Consider the following 23,910-nt stretch of genomic DNA (forward strand, 5'->3'; position numbering starts at 1 on the left):
AGAAGTGGCGTCTGTCAATGAGGCGATGCGTTGTGCATCTTTATGAGCAATTATGTGCATGGCATCAGGGAATGATGAACTCTTTGCACTACAACCTGTTCAAAAAAATCACAGATTAGTATGTAACATTGAATGTTCTTTCGCTATGTCATTGGTATTCCCCTGAGATTGTGGAATATTAACTCAAATAATTACACGTGATGTTTTGATAACTGTAAATGCACGGACTGGGTGATCCACCGGTTTTAGAGGAAATGTCATAAGGAAGATCTATTGAGGGGCTTTCAAGCAGAATTATGTCACTATCTTCTCAACGTCAAAGAGATGTGAGCAAAGCATTGCCTGGATACGGCACATAATTAAATGATGTCGCTATATTATTTAGTTACCAATTAGTTGTTAAACTTTTAATTTTCCAAACAGATTGCTCTTTCCTGGCAGTCAAAGAGTTAAACCAGCTGCACAGAGAGTTAATAAAAAAGTACCATCTTTCTTGTTTCCCAGATCTGTCTGTGTTGAAAAAGCCCCCCTTTCAAAACTATTCTGTTTAAGTTCCTAGTTTCACTTTCACTATCACACAATATCAGGGATTGCCATAGGCGTGTCTATTCAACGAACTGGGAGCATTTGTTAAAAGCCAAAACCATTCTTCTGTTTACAGCAGCTTTTAGTCACCTATCGCTCGTCGTTGCTTCTATATTCGTATTTCCAAATCTCTCTTCTGCTTCCTGCTACTCTTTTGAACCCTGTGACTGATCGTCTGTTGCGTTGATCATATGTATGTATTCTCTCTGCTAATGTTTGGGACGCAATAGTTGCTTTTTGTATGGTTTCTTTTTAAAACCTCTGCTGCTACTCTTAGAATCTGGTCACTAATATCCGAAGTATTCTGTTAAAATATTTTTTTTATTTTTATCTGGACACTAATTCTTCTTAGAAAGACTGGTATCCTTGTGACTTTAGAGTTACCCTCTGGACCATTTTGATGACATATTCCATACAGTGACAGTATATTTTCAGATACCTGAGTTGCTATGAAATCACTGCAGTATTTGATCTTAGCGCTTCTGGGCTGCAATTACAAGGTAAGAGTTACATTTATTGCTTCTCTTTTATTTGTTCTAACCTGTTATTTTACAGTGTGTGAATTAACTTTACTTGGTGAATTAAAAGATATCACATTGGTTAGCTTAATACTTTTCTTAAATAACTATTCAGGACACATTATTGTGACTGACTTGATATGTAATTGTTTCTTAAGAACTTAAATGGTTAGCACTCGTTAGTGGTTATGGTGGTAGGAGTACCTTGGTGCCAGTTCCCTGGTAATGGGTCAAACTATTTTACAACAATTTGAGCTGTTACCTGGTCCTGCCGAGTGCCGGGTCTCCGACATAGGCAGGTTTGTAACATCTGGCCGCTGCAGAGCTGCAGAAGATGATGTCGGTCCTGACGCACATTCATTGGCTGACAGTGTCACAATGGACAACTGTGCATTGAAATTTGCACAGAACTGACAAGAGCAAGTGTGGAACTCTTGTTCCGGGCTGGCTGACGCCCCGTGATGCTGCCAGGGGATAAACTCGCTATGTGCAGTGTTTCACAACCAACAAAACGCAGCACACACAGACTCCAGGCACGATGACCCCTTCAAATCACTGAAGTAGTCATGGTGCTTGGTGTAACCCTTTAAAATTGACAGATAAGTGACTTTTTCTTATATATATGTAGTGCATTTGGTTTTTTTTATTAGGTAGTAAAATATGTATGAATTCAGTCAGCAATGACCAATTATATTTTTACCTTATCTTGTTAATGAAGTCATTTTTTTTTTCTTTCTTGTAATTTACATTATTACTCATAATGTGGGATACTTTTACTTTCACTTATTCATTGCAGAGGGAAATTATGTTACTGTGTTAACAGATAATATACTTGCAATATGCGTGCGTGTGTGTGTGTTTGTGTATATTAAGTGTAAATAGTGCCAATTAGGGGTACTGGATACTTTATAATGCCGGTTGTAGTGGTAATGGTGCCAGGATTGCCCTGGCGCAATCCCACAGTGAGATGTCATTAAACTGTTTACGTGCCTAGATACCACCAGGGACCATAACCACATTGTCTGCCTCTGGTCTTCTGCAGCGGGCAAAACCGGGTGTTTCTGTAATATAAAACATGGCCGACGCAGGACAGCATTCTTTGGCTGAGAGCATTTTAGCTGATGCTGCATTGCCCTGCGTTGCTCTAAAGAGCAATTCTGATTCTCCTGCTGAAGAAAACCAGATGCAGGAGATGTGGACTTAGCTGCCTGGCGGTAGCCAGGTTGGTTCTCACACTGTATTTAAACCAGGGGTGCACATAAGGTAGATCCCCAGATTCTTTAAAACTCCAGCTTCCGTGATGCTTTGTCATTCGTAAGCATTCTAAAGGCATACAAAGCATCATGGGAGTTGTAGTTCTCCAACATCTGGGGTTCTACCTTTTGGGCACTCCCGATTTAAACCAATTGACATCTTACTGTGGAATGGTACTGGACACTGCTGGCACCATAGTCACTGCTGGCACCATAGTCACTACTGAGTGTTCCTTTAACAAATGTCATGTAATATAATATATGTAAGAGGAGCACTTTACTGTTAGAACATGTATGGCCTAGTGCTGACTGAGATTAGAGGGAGTTACAGTCCTGGGTATCAGCTGCTGCTTGTGAATGTAACTCTACTAATCTAGGGCAGACCAGGACATCTGTGTGCTAAAATAGTTGGATTACCAAAACAAATGCAAGTGAGGGATGAGGTTGGCTTTGGTGACAAAAGCCGGTTTAATTATGAAATGACCTTTTGATTAAATCAAATTAACAAGACAGTGTACATTAACTGTGCTTGTGAATGCTGTGCTAGTCCAGCTTTATTTGCTCAATCTTTTCTGATACCCAATCAGTACACCAATAATGATGTCAAATTTACATTGTTTTATTATAATGCAATGTTTACCAAATTGTCACCTCAAGCATCGTTGGTCCTGGCAGTAAATTTAGTATAATCACTCTATTATGTGACCTGCAAAACTATTTTTGTTACTTTTGTCAAAATTGCTAGGAATGTAAATCTTTGAATGAATACTGTATCTTCTACATAGTATAGAATAGCATTGTAGATTTAAACCAGCATTAAATGTGTCCTTATTTCCACTGTAAAATTACTGGATATATATAAATCAGCAGTATTTACAAAGTGTTCTTTGTTTTAGAACCATTTTTACATCATTTTTTGGCCATACTTAGTCATATAGTAATAGAGAGAGAAAAATAGCAAGTCTAGCAAATTCAACTTTCAGATATAGATTTTTGGTGGATTTCTCGTCCCAGTCTGCACAATGTGTCTTAATAAATGTGTTTATGAATCAGGCTGTGTAAATGTCACTGAGGATATACCCTTATATGCAGAACGTGGGTAAGCCACAGAAGAGACATTATAGATATATCACCGGGCTTTAGAGTGGCTGGGCTTAATGTATAGCCTTAGGAAAAAGCGTGGTCAATAGATAAGCCAGGTCTGGATAACAGATATATGGGTAATTGGAGGTACTAACCAGGATAGCGAAAAAATATACTACAAACCAGGTCAGGGATAGAGAAGTACTCAAAATCCAAGACAAACCAGAAAATACAAAGTGAATTATGAACTATAACCAGACCCATGAAAGGGCACAGAGCTAGGGGCAAAATAGGTTTAAATAGAGTTAAATAGGTTCCACTGGTCATCTGGGTGACAGGACCAATCACAGACCAGAAGTGAAGTTGCGAATGGTGAGCCCCAAGAGTGGGCAGTGTCTATCTTACCATACAGAAGTGTGCAGCAACTTGAATCTGTACGATCGATGCAAGCCGCATGTGTGGAGATCGTGTTGGTCCTACCACAATAAATAACCTACATTTTTCTTGTTCTAACTTACATTTTAGTTGCAGAAATAGTTTTTTTAGTAAGTCACCCACAATTTCCCAGAACAGCCCTGTCCCTGGTCACACCCCACTCACACCACTAAAATTAAAGTATTCCTCTTTGTCCATTTGAAATGTTGAAAGGTGTGTGTTGGCAAGGTTCTCGTATGTCATTGACAAGTGGAAGTTGTGAGTAAATCACAATTTTATAATCCATTTACCTGCATGAAACCTTGGAAAGTATTCTCTTAGAAATGAAATAATGTCGTAGTAAATCTGCTAGACTCAGGGTGGGGTGCCTAGAGAGATATCAGCCATGCCTCACTGATGATGCCTGACAAGGCCAAAATGATCGTCTGGGGTTGCTGTATCTCTTGTGCAGAGAGAACTTGCTGGCCTTTCGGATCTGGACTGCCCGTATGGGTGGGACCAGTCTGATATGCTTCAGATATGTTCTTTCTGTAATGGCACAAGATGAGCTAAAACCAGCTTGAGTTCTGAGCGGGGACCCACCGAAGGGCAGGCTATTTCAGCTGCTGTCCGTTTTCAGAATACTCTTGCGACCTGTTTTTTGCTCTCCATAAGTTTAAAGGGTAATCCAGACGTGGACCCCTTGCTCACGGTGCCTAGAGAGATATCAGCTATGCCTCACTGATGATGCCTAACAAGGCCGAAACAATCGTCTGGGGTTGCTGTATCTCTCGTGCAGAGAGAACTTGCTGGCATTTCGGATCTGGACTGCCCGTATGGGTGGGACCAGTCTGATATGCTTCAGATATGTTCTCTCTGTTATGGCACAAGATGAGCTAAAACCAGCTTGAGTTCTGAGCGGGGACCCACCGAAGGGCAGGCTATTTCAGCTGCTGTCCATTCTCAGAATACTCTTGCGACCCGTTTTTTGCTCTCCATAAGTTTAAAGGGTAATCCAGACGTGGACCCCTTGCTCACGGTGCCTAGAGAGATATCAGCTATGCCTCACTGATGATGCCTAACAAGGCCGAAACGATCGTCTGGGGTTGCTGTATCTCTCGTGCAGAGAGAACTTGCTGGCATTTCAGATCTGGACTGCCCGTATGGGTGGGACCAGTCTGATATGCTTTAGATATGTTCTCTCTGTAATGGCACAAGATGAGCTAAAACCAGCTTGAGTTCTGAGCGGGGACCCACCGAAGGGCAGGCTATTTCAGCTGCTGTCCGTTCTCAGAATACTCTTGCGACCCGTTTTTTGCTCTCCATAGGGTAGGGATGTGTTTCTGCCATTGTGTCATGCCTGTATATGAGTGGAGATTTGATTAGAAAGTATAGACTATAAAATTAATAGACTAAGCAATCAGGATTCGGACTCCATCTATGTCCCAGCCAGTGGAGTAACATCTTGATCGCGAAGCCTTCACAGTCCCGGACCGGGAGGTTTGCAATACTCACCTCTCAGAGCGAGGTCTGAGACGCACGCCGTCTTTACCGGCAGCTGGAAAGAGAAAGTGTTTTACACCATCCGCAGCCATCCGAACCGGTCCTTGAGGCTGACTCCTATCACCCATATCCATTGTGCTGGTAACAATTTTGGATTTCGTTCCTGACTTATATTTTTAATCTACATATATTTTTAAATTGTGAATAAACTGGTTTTTATCTACATCCAGTTTTTATCATTTCCATTATTGTTCTAGTGGCTTTTTCAGCGATATAACACATATATTGCACTGCAGGAATCAGTTTTGCATATACTGTTTCTTCTGCTTCAGAAGGTTTATATATTTCACTAAAAGTATATAACTTGGTGTTTATTCCATTTACTCTGCCTATAGCAGTTCTTAAAGGTATACACACCATACAGAATGGTTGCACTTTAACTCAGTTTCCCACTGTCTCTTCATAGAGATAGTGCTCACTTCATAAGGTTTTATCACTTTTTTCATAACTTATTGTTTATCTTCTAACTTTACTATTAGATCACTATTTTTGCACGTTAGCCATTTTTGTAATTTAGCTCCTGGATCACGTACACTGCATTCAGGGTGTTACCCTCCATGATATCTTTGGATAGATTTTTAGGTGAAACCCTATTTTTATCCGGTTTGAGCGACACACCAAGAGTCCGACTCCCCCATTCCTGTGTGTTGCATTAGGCATACCAGATCTTTTTGTTTATAAAATTAATAGGACAAGGGGTAACAGCTTCCAAATCAACATCTCTACTGGCTGATTCCATTCTGTATCAACCGTGTTGCCCAATACTGGGGTCACATGACTCCTACCCTGCATATAGGTAAAAAGAGAGATGAGGAGTGGATTTTAGTGGCGTAAAAATAAAAAGCTTTAATAGATTTAGTAAGGGGTCTGATTAAAGAGGTGCAGGTTGTCTTTTGCATGTGGTGAAAGGGTGGTTAGCATTTTAAAAGTATGGGCTTTGTCAGAGGGGGAGATAGAAATTGCGGGTTTTAAACTCTATTGCTTGAGATAGTTTCCAGTTTTTTAAGTTGTTGTGCTTGTGTGCTTCCAAACAACCTTAAATTACATGATATATAGATCCTTAGAGCAAGTGTGTACATGTAGTCAGAATGGGGACCTTCATTCCATCACGTGATATCTGTATGGGTTTCTATAAACATGAGCTGTTGTGTTGTGTACCTCTGGAAAGGTGGAGAGGTCTTCTGGCAAACTCTCTGCATCAGAGGAGTCTGAGCTATAGACCGCCGCCGGCGCCATCTTTGTTGGTGCGGGCCTTGTAGGCTTCTGCATAAACGTGCCAATATCTCGGGTTCCCGGTCTCCTATCGGCCCAGAGTTTTTTGGATCATTTCCCCATCGGGTGTGGAGCAGGTAAGTCCTTAGCCTGGTCGAGATTTTGGGGCCGATAGCTGCTGTGAACAATGCAATTGCTCCGGATCTCTCTTAGTGTGCATCCGTCTAGTTAGGCAGTTGGCTCCGCCCCCGCAAAACAATATTTTTTAAGTTACATTTACCTTCCTATCAAATTCACACATTTTCTCACTCACCTAAGAACAATTTACTTAGCCAGTCATTCAGTCAGCCCTTGTGCCTTACATAAAAGTAAGGTTTACTTTTACAGCTACTGTACCTATAGAAACCATTAACTCTAGAAAGGTAAAGGCATATCGGAAGGTATACATTAGGGCATATTGCCATTGCATTGGTTGATGTAAATAATATCCCTAATTAATCATGAGAAAACATCTAAATCAAATTTTTGTAAGACTGGAAACTTCACTATAATAGTCACATGTTTCTTAAGAATCCAACAAGCAAGACCATTGTGGATATTTATAGCTAGCACTCTAACGTACTTCCTATGTTTAAAAATATGATATCCCTACTACACAAACTGTCTGGAGTATTCTTGAAGACAAGATAGGCAGCTAGCTATATGTAGATGTCTAACAGGGGTACTTGCTCAAGCACTAAAAATGCAGGTTTCTTTTATATTGCCATGCACTCATTACGTACAGCAGTAGATTGGCATCCTTATTGATGAGAGGTGAAGATGGAAGAAGACCTTCAGGAATAATTAGGTCCTGCATAATGTCATAATGTCTCCAAAACAGTGGGCAACCCTCGGTTCCAGGTACGGATATGTAAACCTGATCTTAAAATCAAGGAATACAATATAATCACTACTACATTATACTTGCATTAATTCTGCAGTAAAAACATATAGTAATAAATATTTTGTTGAGTGGGTAATTAAGTTATTTCATTAGTTGGCTATACATCCTGGTTTCATATGATCTTTCCATGGATACAATAGCGTAGGGTGTAGTGAAGAGTTTAAATGGACCTGTCCACTAACAAACATTATGTTAATTCATAGACCATAAAAATCAGCCTGTTCATAATAGACTTCCTCTTAACTGGCACTGATTATTCTTGACTATCAGTGACCTGGCTAATGAATTGCTCTTATCTCTGGAGAGCTTCCTCTGTTCGTCTTTTTACGATGTACCTGTCCTGAAAAAATAACTGCCGTCTGTACAAAAAGAAACCTTTAATCTGTCAGCAAAGCCGTAGATTTCGGAAAACATTATTGTCTTGAATAAGGACTTGAATTATTATTTAATTGTTCGTTTTGATAGGTCTCGCTCGATAGGCTGATATTAAAACTGGTGATCTTGCGGTGCTTTTGCGGGCTTTTCTACTGAATCACTAAACGAAGGTTACAAACAGCCAAGTGCCTTTAAAAATGCTATTGGGTGATAGGGGTGCAATATTATAATGACAGGGTTTATTTGTCCTTTAGTTGGTATAACAGATTAACAAGGAATCAGTAGATAGTGTTGCCTGTACCCACTACCAAGCCAGGGGAGGTGTGGCTAGGTCTGTGTGGGCAAAAACTTAGAATGTGACGGTAGATCGGCCCATCTAGTCTGCCCAATTTGCTAAATACTTTCATTAGTCCCTGGCCTTATCTTATAGTTAGGATAGCCTTATGCCCACGCATTCTTAAACTCCCTCACTACCACTTCAGCTGGAAGGCTATTCCATGCATCCACTACCCTCTCAGTAAAGTAATACTTCCTGATATTATTTTTTAAAAATCACAAATAATATCACAATGGCAGATAATTGAGCAGTGACACTGCAGGGGCATGATATATACACCAAAACTGCTTCATTAAGCTAAAGTTGTTATGATCCCTATAGTGTCCCTTTAATGTTGGTCTGCAAACATCGGAAACCACCCGACTAGTTTGACATTTGTGTTTCTTTACAGGATAATTACAGGGACTTTGGAGGAATAAAAAAATAGGGTATTTATGTACCAGCTTTGCACACTGACCAAAACTGCCATTGGGAAATAAAAAAAGGGGAACAAAATGCATGAGAATTTCAAACTTACTCATACAAAGACATTCAATTATTAAAAACAACCGTTAAATATAAGAGCTGTAGAGAAATCAGTTTATTTAAATGTCAAACAATCAAAATTTCTATAACCATAAGTTTGTCAGTGCCTACTGGCATGTAAGGTACAAAAATGGAAAAACCAGCATAAGACCAAACAGAATGAAGTCTTGAAAATCCACACCGTACACAAATATTGCCACAATAGGCTTGGGGTTGTGTGAACAGAGCAGTTGGGTAAATTTCTTTTAGTTTAAGGATGTAGTGGCGCCTGCTCTTTGTACTGAAAATCAAGTGAGTTTTTAGGGGCTTAATAATTGGAAGGGCTCTGAATAGTGTTTTCCTTGAATAGGAAAGGTCTCCAGCATGGAGTGCATCTTCAAAAGTAGTGAGAACATTCGACTTGGCTAATCCGAGCTAATCTCTGCATTTCGTATTACACTATAGGAAGAGACTTTGTGGTAAAGTGTAAAACGAAACACGTAGAAGCTGTAATTGTCCAGGAGTCAGCACTGCTAACTTAAAGGAATACAAATATGTATTCCTGATACTATAGCTCTAAGACCTAAGATAAGGTGGCCGGGCCGTTGCCCCCAGTGAAAAAGGTGATTTAATCTTTTTTCCAGCACCATGGGGGTCTTCTCGCTGATGGCTACGTCTCCTTGGCTGATATCATTATATCAGCCAATCCGATGCTTTCCCACAGGAAAGCATTGGGAGGCTATGCACCTGCACAGCAAAACACTGCCCTGGCCAATCAGCTTTTTCTCATTGAATTAATGCATCTCAATGAGGAGCGTTCAGGGCTTCCATGCAGAGCGTGGAGACATTGATCGTCAATGCTCCACATTGTGCAGCACTGACCCAGGAAGCAAATCTAGTGGCCTTCTGAGAGACCTCCACTAGAGGTGTTCCTAGACAGTAATGTAAACACTGTGTTTTCTCTGAAAAGACAGTGTTTACTTTTAAAACAAAAACCTGCAGGAACAAGCTATATTAAGCTGTAGTTGTTTTGGTGACTATAGTGTCTCTTTAATGATACTTGTTCACTACTGGCATTGGTTGGATATTGAATTTTGTTTTTTAAACCCTACGGGGACAATAAAGCCATTAGATTTTAATCAAGGAATATCGGAAGTTTGTTTGTGTACACATGAACTACAACCAAAAGCCTCACTTTCTGTGATGCTCATCTAGACTTTAAGGGAACTGTAGTTCACGGAGCTGAACCACAAACTCTGTTGGCGTAGGTGACTTGTCAGGTACCACGGAAAAAAATCAAAACTTACATTTAAAAAACAACAACTGGTGAAATGGTAAGACAACTACCAGGACTACAAAGACAACACACCAGATTTATTCCCTTTTTTTTAGTAAGACAGGGAAGCCCATTACCCATATACCTATTGGACGGCAGCAGGTTGAATTAACATACACAATTTTTTAGATATACCAATAAATCAGTTTACGCATTTCAACAACTCAAAGACAAATTAGCTTTGATGTCCCTTTCTTCACATATTTACAGAAGCGTAGCTTGATAGGCACTATATTACCACACCTTGGTTTGGAAGACTGGGACAATTCTATAGAACAACCACTCACACAACCAACTACTTCATCATATACAATAAACTCACTTTAACTTCAAATTCAAACAGCCTAGACCATACAGCCACACAATTAGGCTTATCTTGGTGGATAACATATTTTCCAACAGCTCAGAGCAGGAAATGCATTCAAAGATCATGGACCACGTGTATTACTCTCCTCAAAAAAATTTCTGTTAAAATAAATAGATTTGACCAGGGCCGGACTGGGAAGAAAATTAGGCCCAGGCATTTTTCAATCAGAGCGGCCCCCTATGAAGGGGGCGGGGCCAGAGAGGGTGTGTTTTGTCATCACTAATGACAAGCACGCCCCCTCTCAAAGTGAGCATGTTGGTTCAATGCGCAGAGCCCCGCTGAAGAGCTCTGGCATTAGAAAAAGGCCCTGAATTTGTTCTGTGCAGCGCAAGCAAATTTAATAACATGCTTGCGATGTGTTTGCTTTTAAATTGTCTCTGGTGTCTCCACAAGTGGGATACCAGAGGACAAAAGGGCCAGGAAAGTGTATGGTGCATGTGTTTGGAGCCTGCTTGTGGGATTGCGTGTGTGTAGAGTGTGTGGTATTGTGTAAATAGGTCAATTTCATTTGTGTTTGTGGTGTAATATGTGTGGCTAGGGGCTGTAGAGAGTGTGTGTATAGGGGGCATAGTGTTACAGGGGATGTAGCGAGTGTGTGCATTCGGGCTGTAGTGTGTGTGGGGGTTGTAGAGAGGGTGTGTTTAGAGAATGTTGTATGTGTTTGCTGACAAGGAATGTAGTGTGTGTGTAGGTGGTGCAGTGTGTGTGTGTGTGTGTGTGTGTGTAGGAGATCTACTGTGTAAAGGACTCAGAGTGTGTATAGGAGATTGTGTGTGTGTGTGTGTGTGTAGAGGATTAAGAGTGCATATAGGGTAAGGGATCTAGCGTGTATCTGGAGCGTAATGTGTGTAGTGGTGCAGTGTGAGGGGTGCTGTAGTGTGTGTGTGTGTATGTATGTATGTATGTATATATATATATATATATTTATTTGGACGTATTGTATGTGTGAGGGGCGCAGTGTGTGTATGTAAGAGGGGTGCTGTGTGTGAGGGTGTTTTTATGTGCCGTCACATTCTAGGTTTCGAATTTTCTTTGTCTGTTAACTCACTGAGGGTTATTTTATATATTATATTTATATATATGTGTGTGTGTGCGTGTGTGTGCTGTGTGTGTGTCTGAGGGTGCTGTGTGTGTTTGGGTGCTGTGTGTGTCTGAGGGTGCTGTGAGTGTCTGAGGGTGCTGTGTGTGTCTGGGTGCTGTGTGTGTTTGAGGGTGCTGTGTGTGTTTGAGGGTGCTGTGTGTGTTTGGGGTGCTTTGTGTGTTTGGGGGTGCTGTGTGTGTCTGAGGGTGCTGTGTGTGCTGTGTGTGTCTGAGGGTGCTGTGTGTGTTTGGGTGCTGTGTGTGTCTGAGGGTGCTGTGAGTGTTTGGGGGTGCTGTGTGTCTGGGTGCTGTGTGTGTTTGGGGGTGCTGTGTGTCTGGGTGCTGTGTGTGTTTGGGGGTGCTGTGTGTGTGTTTGGGTGCTGTGTGTGTCTGAGGGTGCTGTGTGTGTTTGGGGGTGCTGTGTGTGTCCGGGTGCTGTGTGTGTCTGGGGGTGCTGTGTGTGTTTGGGGGTGTTGTGTGTGTTTGGGGGTGCTGTGTGTGTGTGGGTGCTGTGTGTGTCTGGGGGTGCTGTGTGTGTCTGGGGGTGCTGTGTGTGTCTGGGGGTGCTGTGTGTGTCTGGGGGTGTTGTGTGTGTTTGGGGGTGCTGTGTGTGTCTGGGTGCTGTGTGTGTCTGGGGGTGCTTTGTGTGTCTGGGTGCTGTGTGTGTTTGGGGGTGCTGTGTGTGTCTGGGGGTGCTGTGTGTGTCTAGGTGCTGTGTGTGTCCGGGTGCTGTGTGTGTCTGGGGGTGCTGTGTGTGTCTGGGGGTGCTGTGTGTGTGAGTGTGAATGTATATTTTATTTACATTTAAATAGATTTTTTTATTAATTAAGGAAAAAAAAATATATATATATCCCCCCCCCTTACCTTTAGCCTGGGAGGAGGGGGGGGGTCCGTTCTGCCTGGGGGGATCCGTGTTGCCTGGGGGGAGGAGGGGTTCCGTTCTGCCATCCTTCCCTGGTTGTCCAGTGGTGAGCATGAACTCTAGCCCCTGCAGGCTAGAGTTCACTCTCGCGAGATCTGAGCGTTGCCGTGGTAACCGCCGCAACGCTCAGATTTCGCGAGAGGACCCGGCGGAGCTGCTGGATAGAGCTCCGCCGGTCCTCTCTCCTGCCTCCCTCCCTCTCCTGCCGGCGGACGCCTAGAAGTGCCTGTGGGCCGGTGAGGGAGATCTTTGATCTCCCCACCGGCCCATGGAGGCACAGAGCAGGGCTGGCGCTCGGGTAGCGCTGGCCCTGCAGGGGCTGGCAGGGGTGATCCTGTGATCTCCCCTGCCGGCCTCGGCCCCACAGCCATCGCGGCCCACCGGGCATTTGCCCGGTGTGCCCGATGGCCAGTCCGGGCCTGGATTTGACCATTGTTTAAAGTGTGGGACGAGCACTTTTATCATTGCTTTTGGGGCTGTGTAGAAATTGAAACATTCTGGAGACAAGTCGCACAACATATATTGAGAGTTACAGGTAAATATTTTCAGATTTCCTCAGCTTCGGCGAAGTTGTGGGGGATGTAAGATTCGAACCAGGATTCTAAACTAGCCCATATGATTTTGGCTGCGGCCAGTAAGAGCATACTACAATGCTGGATCGTCCCCTTTCCACCAACAATATCTTTCCTATTCCACATGGACTTGTTGGGGGCTTCACTTAACAAATGCATCTAAATGAAAAAAATCTTCATCACTTGGCAACCATATATCAATTTACTAGACATCTCCACTCAGTCCAAAATGAAATCTACTTTTGAATTTATAGATTGGTACTTAATCGGAGTCATAGCAGGCCAACCACTCCTAGCAGTTTAGCAATATGGCAATATAACAGTTTTTACATTAGATGAACAAGGTTTGTTCCCCTTAGCCCCACAATACACATCTAATATGCTATACCGAGGTATTAGACTTCACTAGTTAGCACAAATCGGTAAAGAGAATTTAACCCCTTAAGGACCAAACTTCTGGAATAAAAGGGAATCATGACATGTCACACATGTCATGTGTCCTTAAGGGGTTAAAGATCTTTTGTTTTATATTTCATTAGATCGTTTATCATTTTTATATTTTATTGTATCTGTTTTATTGCAAACATATGGAAAATGTCATACACAATATGCCAACTAACGAGCATTTTTCTATAGCTTTTTTTTTTTTAAATTCTTTATTTTCATTGTGCATAAAAAAGACAATAAGGCATACAGGGCCACAACAGCTGCTGCGTGCATTTTCGAAACAAGTTAACATAGTATGGCGAAGTAGATCAAAACAGCACTTTTTTTTTTAAAATGAGAATTCGTACAGAGATAACAGGTAGCATTGGTATAATAAGTATAGTAAATTAGGTGTACGTTGCTCGACACGGCTATAGTGAGTGCGATTCCGTTTGGGGTCAGTTTAGCACCTCGTCGTGGGAGGAATATGCTGGGTAGGCTACGTATGGTATGACAGTGACCCCCTTTACATATATTGCAAGGCAATTGTTCGGATCAGGAGTAATGACCCTCATGTGGGTCAGTTTGCCCTGTTAGAGTGAGCCGTTTGTTAAAAACTATGATGACAGCAAGTGTTTAATTAAAACAAAGAAGTTATGTCGCTAGTAGGAGCAAGTGGTAAAGTATGTTGTGCATGGCTAGGTCAGCCGAATCTTAAAGCGGGGGAGGGGGAATATATGTGCCTCGTGTACCTAGTGTGTCACTTCTCTCCCTACTATCTTGCCTGAAGTATGCTATGTCTCCCGGTACAGGTTCCGTGCCGCCGAGTGGTACACCCCGGATGCGTGTGCCTACATTTACTCCCCGGCTTGTTGAGGACTTCGCGGGTGCACTTTATGTATATCGTGTCTCATGGGGCATGCAGGCTGGAGACACAGTTATTGTAGGGCCTAGACCTATATGTACTTTAGGTGAATAGTTGCGCAGCTCAAAATCTGAGAGTCATGACATTAATGATGGTTTACACATATTAAATAAAAGGAAAATAAATGAAAAATAAACAATAAGGAGAAAAAAAGGGGGGACAAAACTCAAAAAATGCGAGTTGAGAAAGTAACGTATGTGTAACTATGGTTTCAGTGTCAGTCACTCAGCACATTTTGCCGCATTGCGGACTGGTGCAGTATCCACAGAGTACGTATGGGTATGAGTCCATCCTCAAGTGGTAGCCCTGGCGCTGGATTCCGAAGGCCTCCCGCGGGGGACAAACTCTGGGGCATTCACAGCATTACCTCCAAGTGTGGCCGTGCAGTCTGTTGGGTGCGGCGCGATTGTGACTGAGCCTGCGGGCAAGTTGAGAAGGCCCAATATCCCCACCGCCTCTTGCATGTCACGTATGATGTGTTTAGAGTCCCCTTTATCAATATGTATGGTGCGGCTGGGTCCCCAGCGGTACCTGATTTGGTGTAGCCGAAGCAGGGCCGTAAATGCCTGCATGGATCTTCTCCAGGCTAGTGTCCCGCCGGACAGGTCTGCAAAGAAGGTGATGTTCATCTCTTCAAATTGGTAGGTGGCTCGCTTTCTTGTGGCTTCTAGCACCGCCCTCTTGTCTTTGGCGGACTGAAACTGGACTATCACGTCCCTCGGGGCAGTCGGCGGGGCCTTCGCTGATTTCGGAGCGCGGAAGAGACCTTCCGGTGCGATTGCTTTCGCCGTTTTAGGGGTCAGCAGATCGTCGATGAGCCTTCTGATCAAATGTGGCAGTTCTTCGTCGGGTATGGAGTCGGTGACTCCTCGAATTTTTAAGTTGTTCCTGCGGTTCTTGTCTTCCTGTGCGGAGATTTGTTGTTCATGCCGCCAGGATTGTTGTTGGAGTACCCGGACCGCCGCTTGGAGGTCTGCAAGTTGGGTGGTGTGGTCAGTGTGGGAGGCCTCCACCGCTCTCAACCTCGCCGTTATGCCCTTTATGTCTCCTCTTATGAGGGCCACATCGGCCGCGATCCTTTCATGGTGGGTCGCCATTAATTCCCCAATCGCCTCCATAGTTACTGGTGTGGGGGTTTTCGCACGAAGCTGCGCCTGTGTTGTCGCTGGGGCTGGTTTAACCACCATGGATGCGCTCCCTTCCTCATCTGAGGAGCCCTCTGTAAAGTCGGAGCAGCCCCCGTGTAGATACGCCATCTTGGCCTCTGCTGCCTCATGTGCTTTCCGCCACAGCTCCCCGATATCCCTGTTCTGAAGGGGGCTATCGGGTTTGGCCTTTTTATTTTTGCGACCCATCTGGTTCTTGTAGAGTTTTGGCACACTTTCGGCTAGTTTTTGTTGGGTGTGGGAACCCGTGAATCTCGGTTGTTCAGTTTTCAGGCCCGGAGGTCTGCGGCCATGCGACCGTCCGCTTCAAGCTCTTGGCCACGCCTTCTATAGCTTTTATTTTTTTATTTTTTTTTTTTTTTTTTTTTTAATTCTTTATTTTTGAGTGCAGGTAGATTAGTACATACACGCCAGTAACGCCACAACAGCTATCACCGGCCATTCTTGGTTAACAGAAATATGGTATTAAATGATACTGCACATTTTTATATTAAGTAAGCTTAGCTTTGAGTAAAAAACATTATTTCTATAGCTTTTATAATCGTTGAATGTGAAAATGTTCTTATGCTCTTCATTGCTCCATGACAATAAAAGAGTTTCAAACTAAAAAACAACTGATGGCTGCGGGCTACAAATAGGAATCGTTAGTTGTAGTACAAAAGCGGTGAAGCCGACAGTAAAGGACAATTGATAAAACAGAAAACAAAAAAAAATAAAAAATACATAGTAAGAATCATTGTTCATTCTTTTGTCACAAAAAAAAATATGAAATTAAACCTAAATTTTCTGCTGCACTCCAGGTTTGGACTTTTAAGCATTGATTCTGCCAACATCTAATTCAAATACATTTTTCAAAAACTATATATCAGACAGGAGATAAACTAAGTGGTGCTGCTTTGTATTAATATAATATATGACATGCTACATTGAATTATGTTGGGTTTGAATCCCCTGGGAGCCCCAAAAAAACACCTGCAAGGAAATTACCGACTTCATAAATGAGGAAGAAAGCAACTTCGAGAGACCTAAAGGATGCTATTTATATATACTGTGGTATCTTGATTAAACACTGATTTGACTTAAAGGGATCCTATAGTGCCAGGAAAACAAAGCTGTACATTGCAGCACTAAGCGCAAAAGGGTCACAGCACCCAGACTACTTCAATTAGCTGAAGTGGTCTGGGTTCCTACAGTGTCCCTTTAAGAATCATATAGAAAATGAAAGCAGCCAAGTTGAATATAATATATATCCAGTTAGTGGTATTTACATTTCTAAAATTTTTGGCCTAATTCAAGTTGAGATGACACAAGCAGTACCAATCGCCATGATAAAACAGCAATGATGCAATAATACAATAATGTAAGATACACGCACATAAGTATGTGAATGGCAAAGAGCAGTATTGTGATCCGAATTTCTAAAAAACAGTCTCTTAGGAATGTCTGATATTAAGTCCAAGACTTTCCGTGGTTCAAGTCCCCTCTCTCCAGTTGCACAAAAATTACAAAACTGCCCCCTCAACTAAAGCAGACATTAAAGCCCTTCTATGTGAAATACGGGCCATGTTTCAAGCAGATGTGGCTGGGGTGAGGGAAGAGGTGGCCACCCTTACTGACAGGCTTGTCAGAATAGAGGATGATATGGACACGACAAAAGTGGCACACTAGTTAAACCCGTCCGAGACTCAGACAGGGGCGCTATCCTGGCGGCGACAAGAGATTCCCCCACCACCGCTTTTGAGGGTCATCAACTGATGTTTTACAGGGACATATCCCGTCACACCATTGCCTGGCGGCAGTCACTCCACCAACTCACTCAGCACCTCCGGGACAGCAAGGTGCCATATAAATGGGGCATACACAAGCTTACAGTCGAAAAGGGGGGCAAGAAACACTCAATTACCCACCTCTCTGAATTGCATCGCTTATTAAGTGAACTGGGACTGCCTGAGAGTGCCTTCCCCTTGCCGCAACAACCCTCATGGTCAGTGGACCGGATTACCCCGTTTGTCCCCAGAGAGACCGCAGGCGGATCCCGTGGCACGCCACCATGAAGTAGACTTTCTCACTACCCTGTTCAACATCCATATACGCTCAATGTGAACTCAGATCGCTCCTCTCACTAATTGCTAGCTATGACACTGTATATTGTTTCAGGGTTCCCACAATTCGAACTGGCTCCGATAGCTGAAGCTATTCTATCTTTGACTAGTTGTACACCACCCCCACCCCTACCTGCCTCCGTTGACTATAACCAACAGTATTCACTACCTGGTAGACGCTACGTGACACATTTGACCAAGAATAACTTGTTATGACGACAGACTGAGAACGAGATAGCAGATGAGCCATAGCTCTCATTAACCCCCTCCACCTTTAATAACCCAGAGGAATTCAGGCTTTAATACCCCTTCTGACAACGGATGACTGCCCCCACCGTGTTGCAAAAGTTATATTATTATTACATCATAAAATGTGCTGCATATCTGATATGTTCTGTTATAACACTATGACCAATATTACACTGTTGATAACATGTCTTAGGTCAAGTTGTGCACCTTATAAAGCACAACAAAAATAAAGAATAAAAAAAAAAAAAATTAAAAATATTGTTTTGCAACCAGTTCTGATTTGGTTACATAGAGTGAGTATGGGCTGTTGCAGACCTGCTAACTCTTAACCCCTTAACGACGAGTGACGGACGAGGTCCGTCACTCAGGGGAATGCGTTAATGACGAGTGACGGACCTCGTCCGTCACCCGTTAAAATTAACCCCAGATCGCCGCAATCGCGGCGATCGCGGGGTTAATGGTGCTCCGGTCTGCCTCTGCATTAGAGGCAGACCGGGAGCACCGGATCGGGCTGCCCCAGTACATGTGCCCGCTCTGACAGCATGTCTGAGCGGGCACATGTGCTGTGTATACTCACCTCCGCCTCCCTGCACTTCCTGGTTCTGTGTGAAGTGCAGGGAGACGGATCTTCAGTGATCCTGCCCCCTGGTGGAAAGAAAACATAGTAAAATTAAAATCCCACCCCCCTTTACCCCCCCCTTTACCCATTTTAATAAAAAATTAACCCCTTCCCTGCCAATTGATCACTGACTACAGTGATCAATTGGCAGGGATTACATTTTACTAAGATCTGATTTTTTTTTTAACCCCTGAGGGTTAATTCTTTTTTTTTTAACCCTCAGGGGTTCAATTTATTTTATTAATTAATTTAAATATTTTAAAATTATAAATTTAGCTAGCTGGGGAGGGTGGAAGTTAGTGGGGAATTGGGGGATTTAGTATTACGCTAACTAGGGGTTAACGTTAAAAAAAGTTTAAAAATAAGCTTTAAAAAGTTAAAAAATTAAGTTAAAAAAAAGTTTTAATAACATTTAAGTAAAAAATTTAAAAAAATAAACCCTTTACCCAGTCCAAATAAAAATTAACCCCTTCCCTGCCAGTCGATCACTGCCTACAGTGATCAAAATACAGATCACAGTATTATACTGTTCTAATTTTTTTTTTTTAACCCCTGACGATTAACTTTTATTTATTTTTTAACCCTCAGGGGTTAAATTTATTTAATTAACTAATTTAAATATTGTATAATTAAATATTTTGCTAGCTGGGGTGGGTGGGAGTTATGGGAAAATGGGGAATTTACTGTTAGTGCTGCTTACTGCTAGTTAGGGGTTAACGTAAAAAAAAAAGCTTAGAAAAATGTTAAATCTGTAAAAAAAAGTTTTACGAAAGTTTAGGAAACTTTAAAAAAATGAATAATCAAAACAAAAGTTTAAAAAATAGTTTTAAAAAGTAAAAAAAGTTTTAAAAAGTAAAAAAATAAATTTAATAACGCTCATTACCACTACACCTGGTACAAGCTAGCGGAAAAATGATCCCACGCTAAGGTTCAAAATATGCCTTTTGAAATACCCTGGGATGTCTTCTTTAAGAAATGGTATGGCTTTATGGGGTATTTGGTTTATATAGCCTGGTAAAATACTCTAAAATGGGACATGGGCACAGCGTAAAAATTTTAAGTTTGAAAAAAAATGGAATGGCTGTGTCCCAAATGTGCCCCTCCGATGTCCACATATACCTGGCAAAGGTACATACGGGGGTATTTTTGTACTCAGCAGACATAGCTGAGCAACATATGAAGTATTATACAGTGGTAGTACACATAAGGTTTGCAAAATATACTGTGCAAACTCACTTTGTGTGTCAAAAAGGCAGAAAAAACGCTTATTACCACTACACCTGGTACAAGCTAGCGGAAAAATGATCCCACGCTAAGGTTCAAAATATGCCTTTTGAAATACCCTGGGATGTCTTCTTTAAGAAATGGTATGGCTTTATGGGGTATTTGGATTATATAGCCTGGTAAAATACTCTAAAATGGGACATGGGCACAGCGTAAAAATTCAAAATTTGAAAAAAAAATGCAATGGCTGTGTCCCAAATGTGCCCCTCCGATGTCCACATATACCTGGCAAAGGTACATACGGGGGTATTTTTGTACTCAGCAGACATAGCTGAGCAACATATGAAGTATTATACAGTGGTAGTACACATAAGGTTTGCAAAATATACTGTGCAAACTCACTTTGTGTGTCAAAAAGGCAGAAAAAAACGCTTATAACCACTACACCTGGTACACGCTAGCGGAAAAATGATCCCACGCTAAGGTTCAAAATATGCCTTTTGAAATACCCTGGGGTGTCTACTTTAAGAAATGGTAGGCCTTTGTGGGGTACTTTGAATTTAAAACCTGCAAAGATGCTTGGAAATTGCACATAGGCCCGGCGTCAAAATTCAAAGTTTGGTCAAAACTGATATGGCTTGGTCTCCTATATGGCACTGTAGCTTCACAAAATAGTGCCATAGACATACAATGGGGGTGTCCTTTTACTCAGAAGACTTAGCTGAGCATAATTTGGGGGGTTTGAACTTAGTGGCACACATGAAATATACAAAATGCCCAGCAAAAATGCAATCCGTATGTAAAAAATGCACAAAATTATTTTTTACCACATACTTTGGCATGTAATGGTAAAAAAATGGGGGCATGTTAAGGCACAATATGCACCTTATGAGATACCCTGGAGTGTCTTCTTTTACAAATGGTAGGCCTTTGTGGGGTGTTTTGAACAGTCAAACTGTTATAATACCCCAAATGGAAGCATAGGCTCATTAAATCCGTCTCTCAAAATTCTACTGTGAATACTGAAAAGGACAGGTCTCCTGTATGGCACTGTAGCTTCACGAAATAGTGCCATAGACATACAATGGGGGTGTCCTTTTACTCAGAAGACTTAGCTGAGCATAATTTGAGGGGTTTGAACTTAGTGGCACACATGAAATATACAAAATGCCCAGCAAAAATGCAATCCGTATGTAAAATATGCACAAAATTATTTTTTACCACATACTTTGGCATGTAATGGTAAAAAAATGGGGGCATGTTAAGGCACAATATGCACCTTATGAGATACCCTGGAGTGTCTTCTTTTACAAATGGTAGGCCTTTGTGGGGTGTTTTGAACAGTCAAACTGTTATAATACCCCAAATGGAAGCATAGGCTCATTAAATCCGTCTCTCAAAATTCTACTGTGAATACTGAAAAGGACAGGTCTCCTGTATGGCACTGTAGCTTCACGAAATAGTGCCATAGACATACAATGGGGGTGTCCTTTTACTCAGAAGACTTAGCTGAGCAAAATTTGGGGGGTTTGAACTTAGTGGCACACATGAAATATACAAAATGCCCAGCAAAAATGCAATCCGTATGTAAAATATGCACAAAATTATTTTTTACCACATACTTTGGCATGTAATGGTAAAAAAATGGGGGCATGTTAAGGCACAATATGCACCTTACGAGATACCCTGGAGTGTCTACTTTTACAAATGGTAGGCCTTTGTGGGGTTTTTTTGAACAGTCAAACTGTTATAATACCCCAAATGGAAGCATAGGCTCATTAAATCCGTCTCTCCAAATTCTACTGTGAATACTGAAAAGGACAGGTCTCCTATATGGCACTGTAGCTTCACGAAATAGTGCCAAAGACATACAATGGGGGTACCGTTGTACTCAGCAGAAGTAACTGAACACATAATAAAACTTTGTACAGGAATAGCACACACCAACTTTACAAAATACACATGAGAAGTTCTTTGTTATAAGTTTGTGTGCGAAAACCCCCAAAAAACACAATTTTACTCTAATATTTAGCAGAGGTTGGCGGTAAAATGGCTACGTAGAAAGTGTCAAAACAACCTTAGGTAAATAGCCTGTGGTGTCTACTTTATATAAATATATACTTTTGTGTGGCAATTTTGTTTTCTTTTATGGCTATTAGGCTTACAAGACAAACATACCAAATTCTAAAATCGCTCCACATAAAAAGTTTATTTTACTCCTTGTGCTTTGTGACCTGTAACTACCAAAAAAAACTGAAAATCCCAGACACATTATATATTCTGTAATTCAGAACAACTAAATGAATTTATTTTTAATTACTTTCCTTAACCTGCACTAATTATGTACACATTATTATTGCAAAAACTGTAAAAAAAAACACACAAAAATTAATTTTTTTGCATATTTCTGTATTTTTTTTATAATAAATAAGCATTTATATATATATGTGTTACATCAAATTAAAGCCCTTTCTGTCCTTTAAAAAACGGTATATAATATGTGTCGGTGCAATAAATTAGTAAAATGCAAATTGCAGTTGAACGCAAATAGCAAAAAATGCAAAAAATGCCGTTGTCATTAAGTGAAAGACAAGCTTCTGAAGCTCTGTCCTTAAGGGGTTAATATCGGGTGAGTAAGGGAGTGGGCAGGAAATGAGCCGATGATGGGCCTGTCCATGACACAACACAGACAACATCCCCACCTTCAATAGGGGCATATTACAACAGAGCGCTAGCATGCCAGGATGATTGGCTGTACACCAAGGGCTACTGTAGTGTTCACGTATGGGCTTTAATGCCCTGGATTTAATTGTAAGTTCACCATGAGTGCAGTTAAAAAGGCACTCATTGTGCACTAACTACTTCAAACCATGGGCAGCTAGTGGGAGAGTAGGTAAGTGTGGTGGTCTAGCCAGTACGTAAACCTGCGGATGCCTTGTTTAGCATTTGGTTATTCACAAAAGGCAAGTTCTGTTTCAAACAAATTTGCACTTCCTAGTCACATACATTCAAATTGCAACTAAATTGCCTTTCTAATCCTAACTTACTTTAATGCGACTCCAAACTTCCCTAACTTTATAAGGAAACCCCATCCATAAATCCCCCCCAAATCTAGTCTTATTGTATGTAGCGGAGCTCCCTGTACGCCGGCTGGGAACCTCCGCCAAGGACTCGATTCCTAGCTGGAACCGGGGAAAAACTCAATGCTTTGGCTCCAGTCTCCGTGACTTGACTGGGGTCCTCCTGGAGCCTATCCGTCCTGGAACAGGATAGGGGACTAGCTCAATTCCCTCTCAGAGACTGGACGACACACAGTCCTGGGAGCTATAGTCCTTACATGAACTTTCCCTGCTGAATCCTCCACAAGGTGCTGAGCAGTGGTTAGCCCTTTCCCCTCCTAGTAACCAGACAACACATAGTGTCACATGAAAAGATATAATAAAATATTTACAAAAATGTGACGGATGTACTCACTTTTTGTGAGATACTGTATATATACTTCTTCATTTAACTTCCTGTTATGGGTATTCAGAAATCACCATTAATATCACTCATACACAGTCACATGTAGCAGTTTTCTTTCACTTTGGTAAATTTCATTTTTTTCCTAAAAATATATTTATTTCTGGGAAAGGGGAAGGCAACAAAAACATAGTCATGCAAAATCTGTTTCATGACATAAGATTATGATTCTCAGTGTAATTTGGCAAGTCATTTAAATTTTTAGGGAACTTATTTATCCCCTTCACTCTTACAGACAGGAAGAGGACTTTTGTGGGTCTGAGCTTTACATTAACATTACAGAGATTGTGAACTACCTTTGTTTAAATTGTAACTGTATTCACTCTATGTGAATCTTATGCTGAAATGCAGACATGTGTCTTACATTCCGTTGCAATTATCAATAAAGACTTACTCCAACCACCATGACCACTTCTGTTTAGAAGTTGTAGGAGTCTGTATGGAGGATGCTTGTCACACCCCTTGGATCATATGACTTATAGCTACTGTAGTCCTTAAGTGCATCCTCTATGTTGACATTTTTCATTATAATGTATATGATGTATGAACATTTAAAAAAGAGTGCATTTAATGCAATTTGCAAAAAAAAAAACATGTTTCCCCGTAGGAAAGT

General features: G+C 41.6%; 1 protein-coding gene across 2 annotated transcripts in view; it reads left to right on the forward strand.

The window, feature by feature from the left end:
* The first annotated feature begins 606 nt into the window (after positions 1-606).
* Positions 607-23,910, forward strand: part of CD40 (CD40 molecule) — a 62,171-nt gene continuing 38,867 nt past the window's right edge. Inside the window, exons 1-2 of one of the 2 annotated variants that reach the window (XM_063425496.1) lie at positions 607-778; positions 938-1,085. In XM_063425496.1, coding sequence (XP_063281566.1) covers positions 1,035-1,085 — 51 coding nt within the window. In that variant the 5' untranslated portion in view covers positions 607-778; positions 938-1,034. Of the gene's footprint in view, positions 1,086-23,910 lie in introns of both variants that reach the window. The other variant, XM_063425497.1, reaches the window with a different exon arrangement.

The sequence above is a fragment of the Pelobates fuscus genome, chromosome 6 (assembly GCF_036172605.1).
Source record: "Pelobates fuscus isolate aPelFus1 chromosome 6, aPelFus1.pri, whole genome shotgun sequence".
Lineage (NCBI taxonomy): Eukaryota > Metazoa > Chordata > Amphibia > Anura > Pelobatidae > Pelobates > Pelobates fuscus.